Source organism: Micrasema longulum, unplaced genomic scaffold (genome assembly GCF_059751315.1).
Source record: "Micrasema longulum isolate JH-2025_06_02 unplaced genomic scaffold, ASM5975131v1 h1tg000900l, whole genome shotgun sequence".
Taxonomy (NCBI): Eukaryota; Metazoa; Arthropoda; class Insecta; order Trichoptera; family Brachycentridae; genus Micrasema; species Micrasema longulum.
This window is the reverse complement of record NW_028278091.1, coordinates 630,028-643,647: the sequence shown is the minus strand read 5'-3', so window position 1 is coordinate 643,647 and position 13,620 is coordinate 630,028. Positions and strand designations below refer to the sequence as shown.

The following is a 13,620-nucleotide window of genomic DNA, read 5'->3' as shown; positions in this document are numbered from 1 at the left end:
AAAATGTTACATCTTCATTCATACATATAAAATTTTCAAAAATCAATAAAATTAGACATATCGCACCTTCGGTGCAACAAAATCACAAAATCTCATTTTTTAATTTTACAGGAGAGGGCTTTTAAGTCTTTTTTCGCAGTAGGTTTTAAATCTTTATAAAATTAATTGTTTATTTTGTTTGCTGTAGTTTCACGTAAAAAGCTTATTCTGAATTATAAAAAAATGCTAATAAAAGACGTAACAAAAAAGTGTGAATTGGGACTTTGTTGCACCGAAGGTGCGATTTATAAATAACACAGATACATATCGTCTCCGTTGAGGCAAAAGTCACTGACAAAAAACATCAATTTGAGAAATCGCAATTTGAAAGTTTGAAGACCAAAGAAAAATGAGATTTTTGTGCTTTGACGGTTTTATGAACACAACTTATGTCTTTGCAATAAATTCCATTTGTAATAGACTAGTAGATAAGGTATTAAGGTAAGGATTGGTAATAGATAAGTGTGCCGTCTCGATATGTACAGATGAAGATAGCGTTCATTACCACAGCACTGGCACCGCTGCTCTGTTACAATAATTGTAACATTCCGGGGATACCGAAATACCTGAAATTCCACAAATACGGCACATGCCGGGGAATTCATGCACCGAAAAAACAGGTCTCATTCCGAAGCCACATGTATTAAAACATATGCACGTGCTCAATCACAATATTTTACACTCGACATGAAAAATAATTTGCAAAGTGTGTTTACCTAAATGTTTACAAGAAAATTAGTAAGAAAATTTAGGCAAAAAACTTAGTTACTGTGACAAGTAAACTTACTGCTTACAATATACCTAATTGATAATCAACGAAATAAATGATCGAAACAGAATTTGATTTCTTAAAAGTTGTTAATTGAGAGGAAGTGTTCTGTAAATATTTTTTTTGTCGGTTACGATATTTCGGCGATCATGCCTCGATATTACTCGCAAGTTAGTATGAAAATGTGTTGACATATTAGGGAAATACGATTTGAACTGTCAAATGTTGAATCACTTCTTGATGAATCAATTTTTGCACTTTATGTTAATTTTGAAATATAATAAAATAAAACAAAATCTTATGTTGTAGTCCTGCTGAGATTGATTCGCTATCCTAGTTTTTACTTTTTTTACTGAAGTGTTTTCTCTCATGCCTATGTGCATTATATTTATTACGTGCAGCGTGCAGGTTCTTTAAAATATTACTTATGATTTAGAAAAAAAACATCTAACTTTCTTTCCTTACTTTTTGTGTCTGTTACACACGAAAACTTTGTAGCAAAACATAGAAAACTAAATTGTCATGACAATGTTCGTACAAATGATATAACCGTACGTTCGTGTTTCGTAAGTTCGTATAAGGCCACTGATATTTGCTAAAACATTATCTTGATGTTTATATTTACAATGCAGAGATAACAATGAAGTTCCTTCTTCCACTTCTAAAAGTACGTAAATAGTCAATCGATACTAGATACTTCCAGCACATTCAGATGGTTTTTTTTAAGCAGCTTCTTTGCTTAGTGGTGCAGTGGCGCGTTTGCCTACCGTACTTGAGATCCCGAGCTAGATTCCCTAGGTCGACGCGAAATATTTATTCAAAAGGTGTTTTGCAATATTTCAAAGTCCCTGGACTGGCACTTGAAGCGTAAGGTAGATAAGAGGATGCTGATAATAATGACGTAATGTCACCGTCGATGATTTCAAATTTAATGTTTAAAAATACAGTAAGTACTTCCATGTACCCAAATCTCAAGAACTGTTATTGTTATTATCCAGTCTAAAAATATTTTTGGTGTACCATAAGAGCGTGTTGAGTTGGAAATTTTTCATAAAAAAGATTCATGTATTTTTCCAAAGTCGAATGCGATGCAAAATATCAAAATTTACTTATTAGAAAAAGGAATGTCACAAAATATTGTAAGAAATTAAAATGTTCTTTTGCCCCAAAAACGGAAATGTTTTTTTTATATGGCATTCAGCGTTGCCAACCCTACCTATTTTTCGATTATTTCGATCAATTAGATAAAATTCTACCGATTTTTAAACATTTCAATTTTTTACATTAATTTTTTTTTACTATTTATTCGTCCCCAATCTATATTGGCTATGCAATCCACTTATAAATGAATAAACCAAATACACAGTTTATTCTGTTTGATCAGAAAGCTACTTTTTCTGCCATCTGTCAATTATTATAAAAACTACTTATCTTTCGGTTGTACATACGTTGATTGCTTAGTTTGGGTAAATGGTGATTCCCGGTTATTTTTATAGCTGATGAATTAAAATAATTTCATTTCTCTTTATTATTTCATAGTTTCTATTTTATAAAATGGAATGTCAGCAGATCACTTAATGATTATGCAACTTTTTGGTCACCCGCAACTATTTTCTACTCAAATTTAGTAACCTTCTTCAGCGATCATTAGTTATTACTTTATCATTAAACTTAAAATTACGATAAACATAAAAAAATACGTAAATTATTGTGATCTCACTAGAAATCGAATCCGGAACTCTCCGTGTTTGAGGCAAGCGTTAGCCAAGGAGGCCGCCATTTGGTTTGATTTTTAAAAAATCCACTTGAATGTTTAGAGAAATTCTGTAATGAAAAAAGATAGGGATATTTTAATACACCCCCTCTTCCCACCAACGCTCATTGGACAATAAATCTACCGATTTATTTTTCTGTATCTACATACCGATTTTCGCGTGATGGAGGTTGGCAAAGCTGACGGCATTACTAAAAACATTAAAAATAATGTGCTAGCAAGTGGCCTGTGCAAGTGGCAACTCTTTTTTCAAGCTTGTTTAAAGTTTTTGTAAGGGTTTTTAAAACTTTGATCTGAAAAAAATCTCTACCCCGGGCTGCTATTCCAAACGCTCTCGCGGTCGTAGAAAAATCTTTTATCTCGCGTGTTTACATACAAAATACGCGAGATAAAAGTGTTTTCTACGGCCGTTTGTTGTTTTCTACGGGCCTTTCTAGAGTGTTCGGAAAAGCAGCGCTGGGGTGCAATTATGAGTCTTCTATATCCCCTAGAGAGTGGTTAATTTGGTGATATTTATTTTTCCATGCGACTAATTTTTGCTACATATATGGCCACACTGATGATTAAACGTCAAAAAATATGAACACGTGAATTCAAGCATGAGGATTTTCATTTGGAACATTATTGCGACCTTATGGGCCTGCCACACACTCGACGAGTGGCATGGGAAGTAGCGAGGAGAGGAGGCAGAGACGTAGTGTGGCAACATTACTCGTCATGCCGCTCGTCATGCTCCTCGTCGTGCCCGCCGCTCCCTATTTTGTCGGTTTTTTGAGCGCGAGTCAAAGGGCCGGCAATATGAGCGCGAGTGGGGGCCACATAATCGCGCGGTCGCAGTACGCATCGAGCGCTCACACAAGATGCACGCGTCGTTTTTAAATTATGTATATTTCTTTGTATGACATTTTTAAAACTATTTTTTTTTACAATATACAGAAGAGGTGAAACAAAGTACCTATTAAAAAATAAGGGATAATTACATATAAATGAAATACATATTAACTGTAAAAATAGCAAACAAAAATCCCACAAAGGCATGGCCTGTTCGTGGGTATACAAGAAATGTTTATGAATTTTTGCTCCTATAATAAATAGACAGATATTTTTGTGTTATATAAGTAAAAAGAAAATATTCTGTTAAAGACTATAAGGTACTTTTTTATTTTAAAGTAATTAAAAAAAAAAAAAAAAAACATTAAAATATTCCATCATTCCATATGATATAATTGGCTGTACTAAAAATGCATCGCGCGCACGCTGTCACAGTTTCATCGTCCATTGTATAGAAAGACAAATGACAAGTGCGGAACGTCGCGATTAATTGCGCAAGTAGAGCAGTGTGTGGGCGGAGAGGGCAACATCGGGCGAGAAGGCGGCAGCGCGAGGGGCATGAGAATGAGCAGCGCAAGGAGCATAGTGTGGCGGGGCTATTAAGTATTTATTACCCAAAACTCTCAATTAGGTTGAGACCAAACAGTATTAGTTTTATTTCCGTTTTTGGAAGCAGTTTTACACACCATTTGACGTTTAATCATCAGGGCGGCCATTGTATAAAGCAAAGTGGCGTTGTGAAAAAATTCTGAACGGAATTGTGCGCGAAGAGATCGCTCTGTGAGCGTGTGCGTGTATTCAGTAACGCGTTAAAAATGCGTTTTCTACGCGCGCTTTTGCATCCAGAATACTACCCTGGGAGTATGACATATTGTTCATGTATTATATTACGTTTTATTAATAGTATAAAAAAGTTAAAAATATATCAGAAATTTAAAAATATCGATAATATACATAGCTCCAAGGAAATCAAATTATATTATATTATATTATTATAATATTACTTACATAGAATTATAAATAGTCCAGAAACAACATACGAGCATCAAACAGAAGGCGACTAAACTACTCATAAATGGGTAGTTTTACGTTTTGACCCATTAGTTTCGTTGTAGACGTCGCTCAGTAAGCAACTCCTGATTTGAATTCAACTATGCCGTGTTGTGTCCTTTTAAAGTGTAGAAATACTGCTAGGATCTTAAAGAAACAGGATGGGATCACATTTCATTGTAATTAGCAAATGAATGTGTAAGTGGCAAATACATTACTTAAAAATGGAATTACTTTCCATCTGTCAGATTACCGAAGAAAAGAAAATGGACATTTCGTTAGTGTTGCCAGGGTAGTAATTTTCGTTTACCCTATTTTGCTCATATAATGAGAGAACTAATGAAAATTGGACCTCAGATTAAACAACTCTGTGGTGGACATTTGACCGACATTATCTTTAAAACATCAAATATTATTTAACATGATATAAAAATATCCGTTTTATGTCTAATAAAATTGGTATTACATTTTAAGTTCAAAGTTCATTAATTCAATTACTCTTATTAAATAACACTTTTCTTATCTACTCTGTTGTGTCAATCAATATTTCCGCGTGCTCAATAAAATTTTAGAGAAATTAACAGATTGTGTTATGATTATATTTTTTCCCATCGTGCAACATTACGCGGCGACAACACGAATGCGCGCGGTGAAAGTGGGGCATAGTGGGGGAATTTTAGGACACAGTCCGATGTATTCAAATATGATTCTACGCTCCTTCTAGACTATTCTTAATTCTATGATTACTTATAAGTATTGAATAACATTTTCACGGATCAAAGTTATTTCGCGTATGATTCCAATAAGATTCGTGTCAGGAATACGGATGTCGGACGTGGACAGATATTTAGAACGTAGGAATGCAACTTCCATCGCCAACCAATACATCGATATTTAAAGTATCATCATCGATTAAAAAAATATATATCTCATTCATTTTATAAAACTTTAAATAGGTGGTTCAGAATTAAACAAAAAACATTTCCGAAATGACAGAAGTACTTAAAGTGTTCTAAATATTTTGTCGTTTTCACAAAAGTTCTTATTCGTACATATAAGTTAAAAACGACAATAATTTGATATCTTAAAAAATAAAACATAATTCATTTTTGAAATAGGCACGTACATCATTATATATGATATGCATACCTATAAGAATGTATATTTATATATATAATTTTATGTATTACAATATCTACGGTACCTACAGGTACAGAATGTACATCAATTATGTGTATAAGATAGAAATATAAATTAATTTGAAAAGTTCGCTAACCTATTTAACTCCTGGGCGTCCACAGCACTGTGTGCCCGACAGTATGTCGCGGGAGGAGTCAAACTTTGGTGGCCGTTCTGCATTCCGACGTCTGCGTCTGTCTCACTAAATCACCAAACACAACTTCTAATCACAAGTCAGGACACTGGACAGTGTGCCGTATGCCTGATGGGATGTGGCAGGTTGAGAGACTTACCGATCTAGATTTATTGTTGTTTAACTTTTTTACAAAATTCTACAACCTGCCGAGCCCATGCACCCATTTCCCGCTGACTAAAATCTAATCGATTTTCGTGATTTTACGTCGACGTATTCGCGTCAATTTGTTTGTCAAAACTATTGTCACTTTTCTTTAAGGTAATGTGCAAAAAATACGCCGTCTTCGTAAATAGACGAGTAAATAAACACGTCCGATAAAAATACTGATCGCAAATTAGGTGGCACTCAGACTACATAACCTCACTTTAGTTATTACACTTATTTCAATTTTAACGAATTACATTTCATTTTTAACAAAGTTGTGTTAATAATTTACGGAAACGAGCATTCTTTAAAAATAAATTATTACGATAAAAATAAACACAAGTCCTTGAAACCTGCTAAAAAATATATTAAGCTGAAAATTTTAAATAATTGATTTACGTAATAATTTGTACGTGTAATACCAAAAATAAATGCACATTAATCAACCGATATAATTTTCACAATGAATACGCTGCAACTTAAAATGCTGATATAAAAGCAGAAAAAATATAACCAACAAAGCAATACGTCGCGAACTGTCAAAGTCAAAACTCGGAAACCAGAAACAGAAATGTCAGAAATGTGCTATGAACGCTATGCGCAGGCGTGGAATAATCTCTACGATGATTGGCTATTGACATACAATTTTCAGATTTAAATATTACCCGCGTACGTCGTGCCTCGTGCCGCGGATTTTTTCGCTTTTTTACAATATTAGTACCACGATTTGATCATGAATTACATCATGAATTTCGGAATACCAATTGATAGTTTATACAACCAAGTTTTTATTGCAAAAAAATGTATTTTAACGGGTTCTAAATGCAACAAAAACTAAATCACCAAGTGCAGAAGCAAATACAAAAAATACATTTCGCTTAGCGCGAACAATTCAACGCCCCGCCGCACTCCGTACCGCGCTTCACTCTAACTTTAAAACTTTATCCATATAATACCTACCTATTCGTATTATCTCCCAAGGAAGAGGTACATACTCATATCCGCATGAAATCTCCCCGGCTCATCTTCACTCCGCCCCTCACCCATGCAGTCCCATGACCTTGTGCATCCTTTTTCTGTTTCTTAAAATATTCGAAATTTTAAACAGCACGAAGTCGTTAGTCGTTACCGTTATACAAATAACACAAAAAACTGAAGGTGTTTCCGCAACGGAGAAGCACATTCAACTGAAAAAGTGTCATAACCAGTTGTAACCTTTAAGACATTTAAAAAAACGGGAAAACTTTACCATTTAAATAAACTGTGAGGTTCTTCACCATTTAAAAACAACTGCGTTTCAAAGAAACTGTTTAAAAATATGACTAAGGTAATATTTTTACGTTTTTTCGCCATTCATCTCAACTCCATACAATAATGTCGGAATTCACATACAGTAATGAGGCACTTAAGCGCACAATTTCTTTTACATGCCGACTCTGCCATTTGTATAAAAGAAATGCCAAATTTAATATGTGGCTCAATTTAACAAAATTATAGGTATAAATAAAATGATATTTTGTGAATTTAGAGGTATCTATTTGCATTTAATAAAATTGTAAAGCTAAAATATTAATGTTATTCCATAAAACGAGGTTCCTATAAAAAACTCGTACATTAAATAGTAATTTTAAAAATGAAAAAACGTTGCAGAAAATTAGTAATTTTTTACTTCTTAATTATCACTCAATGGAAAAAAATCATTTTTTTTTATTCATAACATAATATTTAATGCGATAAGAAGGGAAATGAGAAGCCAAAAAATATATTTTAAATACTTAAATTGAGACATTTTGAGGGGGGGGGGGGGGTGTCGCCCACTGCTCTAAACTGTTATTTTTTTAACGTTTTCACGAAAGAGCTTAATTTGTGAAACGGTAACTGTTATTACTATTTTTATTTTTAAAAAACGATACGCTCATCTCTACTGCGTATAACAAAGTACATTATTTATTCAAAAGTATCAACTTGACGCGTATTATACACACAATTTAATAATATATGATTTATTATAAAAATGTTACGATATAATAATATGACTGAATAATATGCTTATTGTAATTTTTGAAAATGGTAACTTGTTTTCGGCCGATGTTATCGTGTTTTGATACAAGCCCAATAAAGGGAAACATTGATATATTATATGTACACACTAGATGTCCCGTCTTGTGTTCCAATCAACCTAAGTTCCGGAACCTAACTTGTAGTCAGTAAACGTGAAGCGTAAAAAGGCGTGATATACAGCTATGAATTCACAGTAAACTGGCAGAAACAGTTTGTCTTTATTACTCTACTATGTGTTTTGCACGGCAATGTTCACGCAACAACGCTTATTTTTCGGAACATAATTTCAAACGATCGTTCTATGAATCATCATCTTTACAGGTATTATAGGATATCGCTTCATTATCTCGTGTCAGATTTGTAAGTAAATGTGTATTTTTGTGCATTATTAAATTATTTAATATTTATAATATAATTTTAGTGCACAAAAGATTTTAGATACCTATTTCACAAATTACAAATCTAGAGCCATGGCATGGCCACGACGCATGAAAAAACTGTTTTTGTTTATTCAATATTTTTTTTATTTTTATTTTTCGAATAATATTTACAGGATAAAAAGTCATATTAAATTGTAACCACACAACTCTTCAGCAGGTTCTTATATAATATTGCTTTGATTATTTCATACTTAACTTACATGAATAATAATTTTATTTGAAAAACATTACATTTTTAAAATTATATTATTAAAAATTAAAACTATCATTAATACAAAAAACTTTTTTGCATTAGCCATAATTTGAGCATACGTATCACTCCAGTATTTAACTCACTGTTCATAATATTGTTGGTAACATGTTAAATATTTTAGGTATATTGTATCGCACTGTCCTTTTGCCATATTTATTACCAACAATATTTTGAGTTTGTCCAAATTTTTGTAGACAAGGACTGGATTCAGCTCCCTAAGGAGCTGTAAATATTAACATATTACAACAGAGATGAAGAACATTTTAGAGAAGGTAATATAGAATTCTAGACATCTACATGACCTGCCATTGGCTGGTTTAAGTGGCCACTTTACACACTGTGTAACATTCACCATTCTGCCCGTATTTGAACATCTATATTCCTTCAATTCTTCCATCTGTTGATGTTTGTGAAGTTAAAGAGCTGAATGACAGGTCGTAAGCCCTGTAGATGTCTAGAATTCGATATTACCTTCTCTAAAATGTTCTTCATCTCTGTTGTAATATGTTCATATTTATTACAATATCTAGGAACAGCTAGGCCCTTCCATACTAGAAAGCTCGGTGTTGTAATCGTGCACCAATTTGTGATTATATTCGGAGAGCGACGCATGCTGACAAATTAAGTTGTATCAAAGCAGAGCCCTAACTGATAATTTATTAACAATGTGTACATGAATGATATTGAAATATTGTGTCTCTGGCGGTATATCTGGCGGTATTTTGTAGTAGCACTTTAATACTTGAATTTAATACACATATGTATATATTTGATTTCCAAATCTTATTAAACGATTTTACGGAACGGCAATAATTAATGTTTAAAAAAGAACGTTTTAAATGCCGCGAATCTCTTTCTCGACAGTGACTTTTTCTACCTTTAGCACAAAACCTTTTTACTGTATCCCTGGGTTAAACATCCCGGATTGTACAAGTTAAGTCCACTTACGGCCATGTCACGGACCTTGTCCTCCGGCGCTGGTGGGTGGCCGGGGAGGTTGAGAGGCTGCAGGGGGCCGAGGGGCAGCCGCCTGCGCCCCGCGACCCTCGCCGGGGCCCGGTGGACATGCCCGGGGACCCCAAAGTGCCCCTCTATTGCCACGCTAGCTTGCAAGATATGATATATATTTGTAGGGACACAATATTTTTAACGTGAATCTTTTTAAGTTGACCATTTATATCTTTCTGAATTAAATTAAATTATATTCTTTTATTTGTGTACCTTGAAAAAGTAGTAAACTGAAATCAAGTGGCAATGATATTATCTGATACTATCACTTGTTAAAATTATGTATTGACGGTACTTTTATGCTGATATATCACGTGGTTCGATAGCCTACATGACACACTAATGTATAGTGCATTTGAGACATCGCTTTTTAAGTAAATTGAAGTGCAATGCTTGTCATCAATGGGTGTTCAAAGTTTACAAAACATGATCATACTTTTAATATTGTTTGATGTAACTTATTTATACATAAAAATAAATGTAACCGTTTGTATTGTAAACAAAACATACAAACACATTCACGTGATTGAACTAATGTTGCAGCTTCGAATTGTTTTTCGGAAAACTATTCCACAATAATGTTTTTAAAAAAACAATATAGTTATATTATTTACTTATATATAAGGTAATGGATAATTTGAAATGAAGTATAAAATTGCGATGTTTATTTAATTTTGTGCAATAAATTATAAAATACCTAGGTACTTAGAAATTGAAACTTACTCGGAACGCGTAAATAGTGCGAAACAAAAAAAAGTTTTTCAAAAGGCGCGCTGTTAAAAAAAGGAAGTGCGCGCACGCGGGAAAATGACAGAAGAGCGTGTTTTTAAATGCTTCTAGTGCATCAAAACGCAAAAACTTATACAATCTCCGTATTGTATTACTATAATAGTGTCCAATAATGAATAATTATCACGGATATCTTTACGTAGGTAAATAGATAACACGATAACTTTATTAAAAACAAACAAAACATTTCTGTGAGAATTTGCTAAGCGATGATCACGAGCGACACATTACTCGCTCAACTGAAGTTGCAAGAAGCAAATACATTATAAGTTACACTCGTAAGTTTGTAAAATAATACAAAGTGCGGTCAAGTGTTGAGACCGCACTAACCGTGACCCAAATCAATTGAAACAATTTTAAACAGAGTTGGTAAAAAAGTTGATAATGTGTGCGATAGTCATCAACACATCATATTAATTTTCGGCAGATTCATTGAGTTGGTTACAATAAATTGGTACATACCTAGATGTTGTATGTATTTATTCAGTGATAAGTTTATAAATAATGAACGCCGAGGAATTTTCGCATTGAATAAGAACATTCACAAACCACGTACCGGAGTAATTTAACGGGTTTTACTTTTAACGATCGTCAAAGGTTATGATGTTATTGTAAGTTTCACTTTTGGAATAGTCGAATGGATTTAACAAATTTACTCAAAAACTTATCATGTAATTTGTTATTACATATCACTTCGATTATTTTAACATAACAAACACAGTATTGTAGTAGAGAAATAAATATTAGAAATTTTTAGAAAGTGATTTTTCGCGAGAACCGCGTCAAACGCCACCTATCCTCAAGCAGCGCTGATAAAAACTGATTATCACGAATATAGCTACACAAAACTTCGCATTTTTGGTGGGAAATGCTATAACGGATGTTTCACGCGACCCAATATTGTGTGATCAGGTTCCTACCTAGTATTACAAAGGAATGCTTGTTTAATATCCATTATTGGATAGTTAATTTTCAAATACGCATTTTAAATAGTTTTGAAAATATCACAAGAGTAGGTAGGACACAGACGATACAATTATTTATAAATAATTCGTTAAATATTTTATGAAATGATTTTTCAAGTATTTTGAAATGTATCTGAGTTTCTCAAAACCCTGTTCCGGTAATATTCAGGTTATTGATACGTATAAAGGTATCATGGCGAAGACATCTAGTACCTATCAATTCATAAATAAATAAATACGAAATTCATTGATAAAATTGGACGCTCTAGGTCTAGGAGATAAAGGTTTTGATTTATACTGTAAGGGATGACTCTAGAAATATGATGTATGTATGCACTTTGATTTTCTTTTGGGCTTGAAAGGTTTGAATATTCTTTTTAAATCAGAGTGTCTTTGAAACAGTAAAAAAACAATGTTAAAAGTTTGCTCTGTACTAATTGTTACGGAACGTTCGGTGGAGGGGTAGTGAGAGCTCTGGTTCTCCCGGTTTACTAACAAGTCAATGAACTAACATACCCTATCGCTGTCAAAATTAGTAAAATTAGATCAAGGGTGACAGACAAATTGACTATATAAACTGAGGTGCACCGACATTGAAAGCAGTAAATGTAAATTCTTAAAAAATGCGAATCTTTTGTAAACAGATAATATTATTAATGAAAAAAGTAATAAACCGCTCATTAAAATTAAAAAAAAAATGTTTTTGCAATGTGTGGATTTGAAAAGAGTCCACAAGACCTCTAAAACGGGTAAGTAGTGAGTTCAATGTAGGGGTTAAATTAGATATAAGATATTACCTGATGTTGAAAATATTGTATTTTAATAGGTAATAATAAATATGAATTTATAATTTGCTACAAACTATTTTTAAAATATTAAATAACATACCTACACATGAGAAAAACATTTAGCACTCGTTTTGTACAGATTTTTCTCACATTGATACCCGTCATTCAAACCAATATTGCGACATTTATGACGAACTTTACTGTAGATATGTTTAATCACAACACGTGTTTGGGCATTCAGCTCAAACGAACTACTGGAGCAATCGTTCTCTTAATAATTTTATATTAAAATAATTATTCATTAAAAGTCTCACTACTTCTTGTTGGTGATAACAAGATCATGAGGCGTGTCGGCGACCCCTGGAATCGGCACGAATCAATAAAATACTAATTAATTAATAAGTAAAGTATACTTTAAAAAATAATAATTTAACCAATAATATTTTCAGTGTGTTCTTTTTCCTTGTTTGTAAGTACATGTTATGTTTTTATATCATTTATGAGCAATATTAAAACTCAACAAATTGTGATTATTAAACTAATTTTGTATGTATTGTTTATTGTTTGTGCACAGTAAATAAAACAATTAGATATTAAAACATTTATACATTTAACTAAAGTAGTTGAGTTAGCGTGACGCTCGACGGTCAAAAAATAAATTTTGCACTTTGAAAAATAACAACATTATGTTTCTTATTTTTAAAAGGACAAAAGTTAGGCGCAAAATTTAAATGATCGTATAAAACAAAATTCTCGCCTAAGATAAAATAGCTGATGTTATTTAAAGGAAATGCGATAGTGCAGGTACTTTATTGGAATAATAGGGATTCTTACTCATAATTGATAATAATTCTAACTACAGATGAATTAACACTTTGAGTACCGGCCGATTACACATAGAATTTACCCTGTGCCCGGCCCATATTTGTGAAATTTCACGCTTTGTGAAGGGTTTCTAAAAAGTGTCATTATTATGCAAATGCTTAGTTAAATCAATTCAAACTGCTCATATTTATTTGAAACAATTAAAAAGTCATTTTTGTATGATAGTTTTGCCAACATTGGCCTTCATGGAGAGCCACATTGCGCATTGCAATGTTCGCACATATACAGGGTCTTACTCCCATTTTTGTGCTTTGTATCCCGGAGCCGTGTAAACACGTAATTATAATAACCATGCGTTGTGTCCCGGTTCCGTGTTTTCACGTGGTTTACCAGCAGCCAAAAAATATTAATAAAAGTCACTAGATGTCAATAAAATGCACTTGTTAACTATATTTAATAAAAAACTTTCGAGTGTGTGAATGCACGAAACAATAATATACATATGTATA

At 32.9% G+C, this 13,620-nt stretch overlaps 1 protein-coding gene across 8 annotated transcripts in view; it reads right to left on the bottom strand.

Annotated features, from left to right (window-relative positions):
* The window catches only part of LOC148278274 (NAD kinase-like), a 55,760-nt gene extending 43,238 nt beyond the window's left edge, over positions 1–12,522 (bottom strand). Inside the window, exons 1-3 of one of the 8 annotated variants that reach the window (XM_088231643.1) lie at positions 10,996–11,286; positions 9,685–9,842; positions 5,740–5,844 (exon numbers count right to left, since the gene is read on the bottom strand). In XM_088231643.1, the coding sequence (XP_088087769.1) occupies positions 5,740–5,844; positions 9,685–9,803 (224 nt within the window). In that variant the 5' untranslated portion in view covers positions 9,804–9,842; positions 10,996–11,286. Of the gene's footprint in view, positions 1–5,739; positions 6,339–6,404; positions 6,640–9,684; positions 9,843–10,995; positions 11,333–12,386 lie in introns of those variants that run through there. The other 7 variants (XM_088231644.1, XM_088231648.1, XM_088231646.1 and 4 more) reach the window with 7 other exon arrangements.
* Between the last annotated feature and the right edge of the window lie 1,098 nt (positions 12,523–13,620).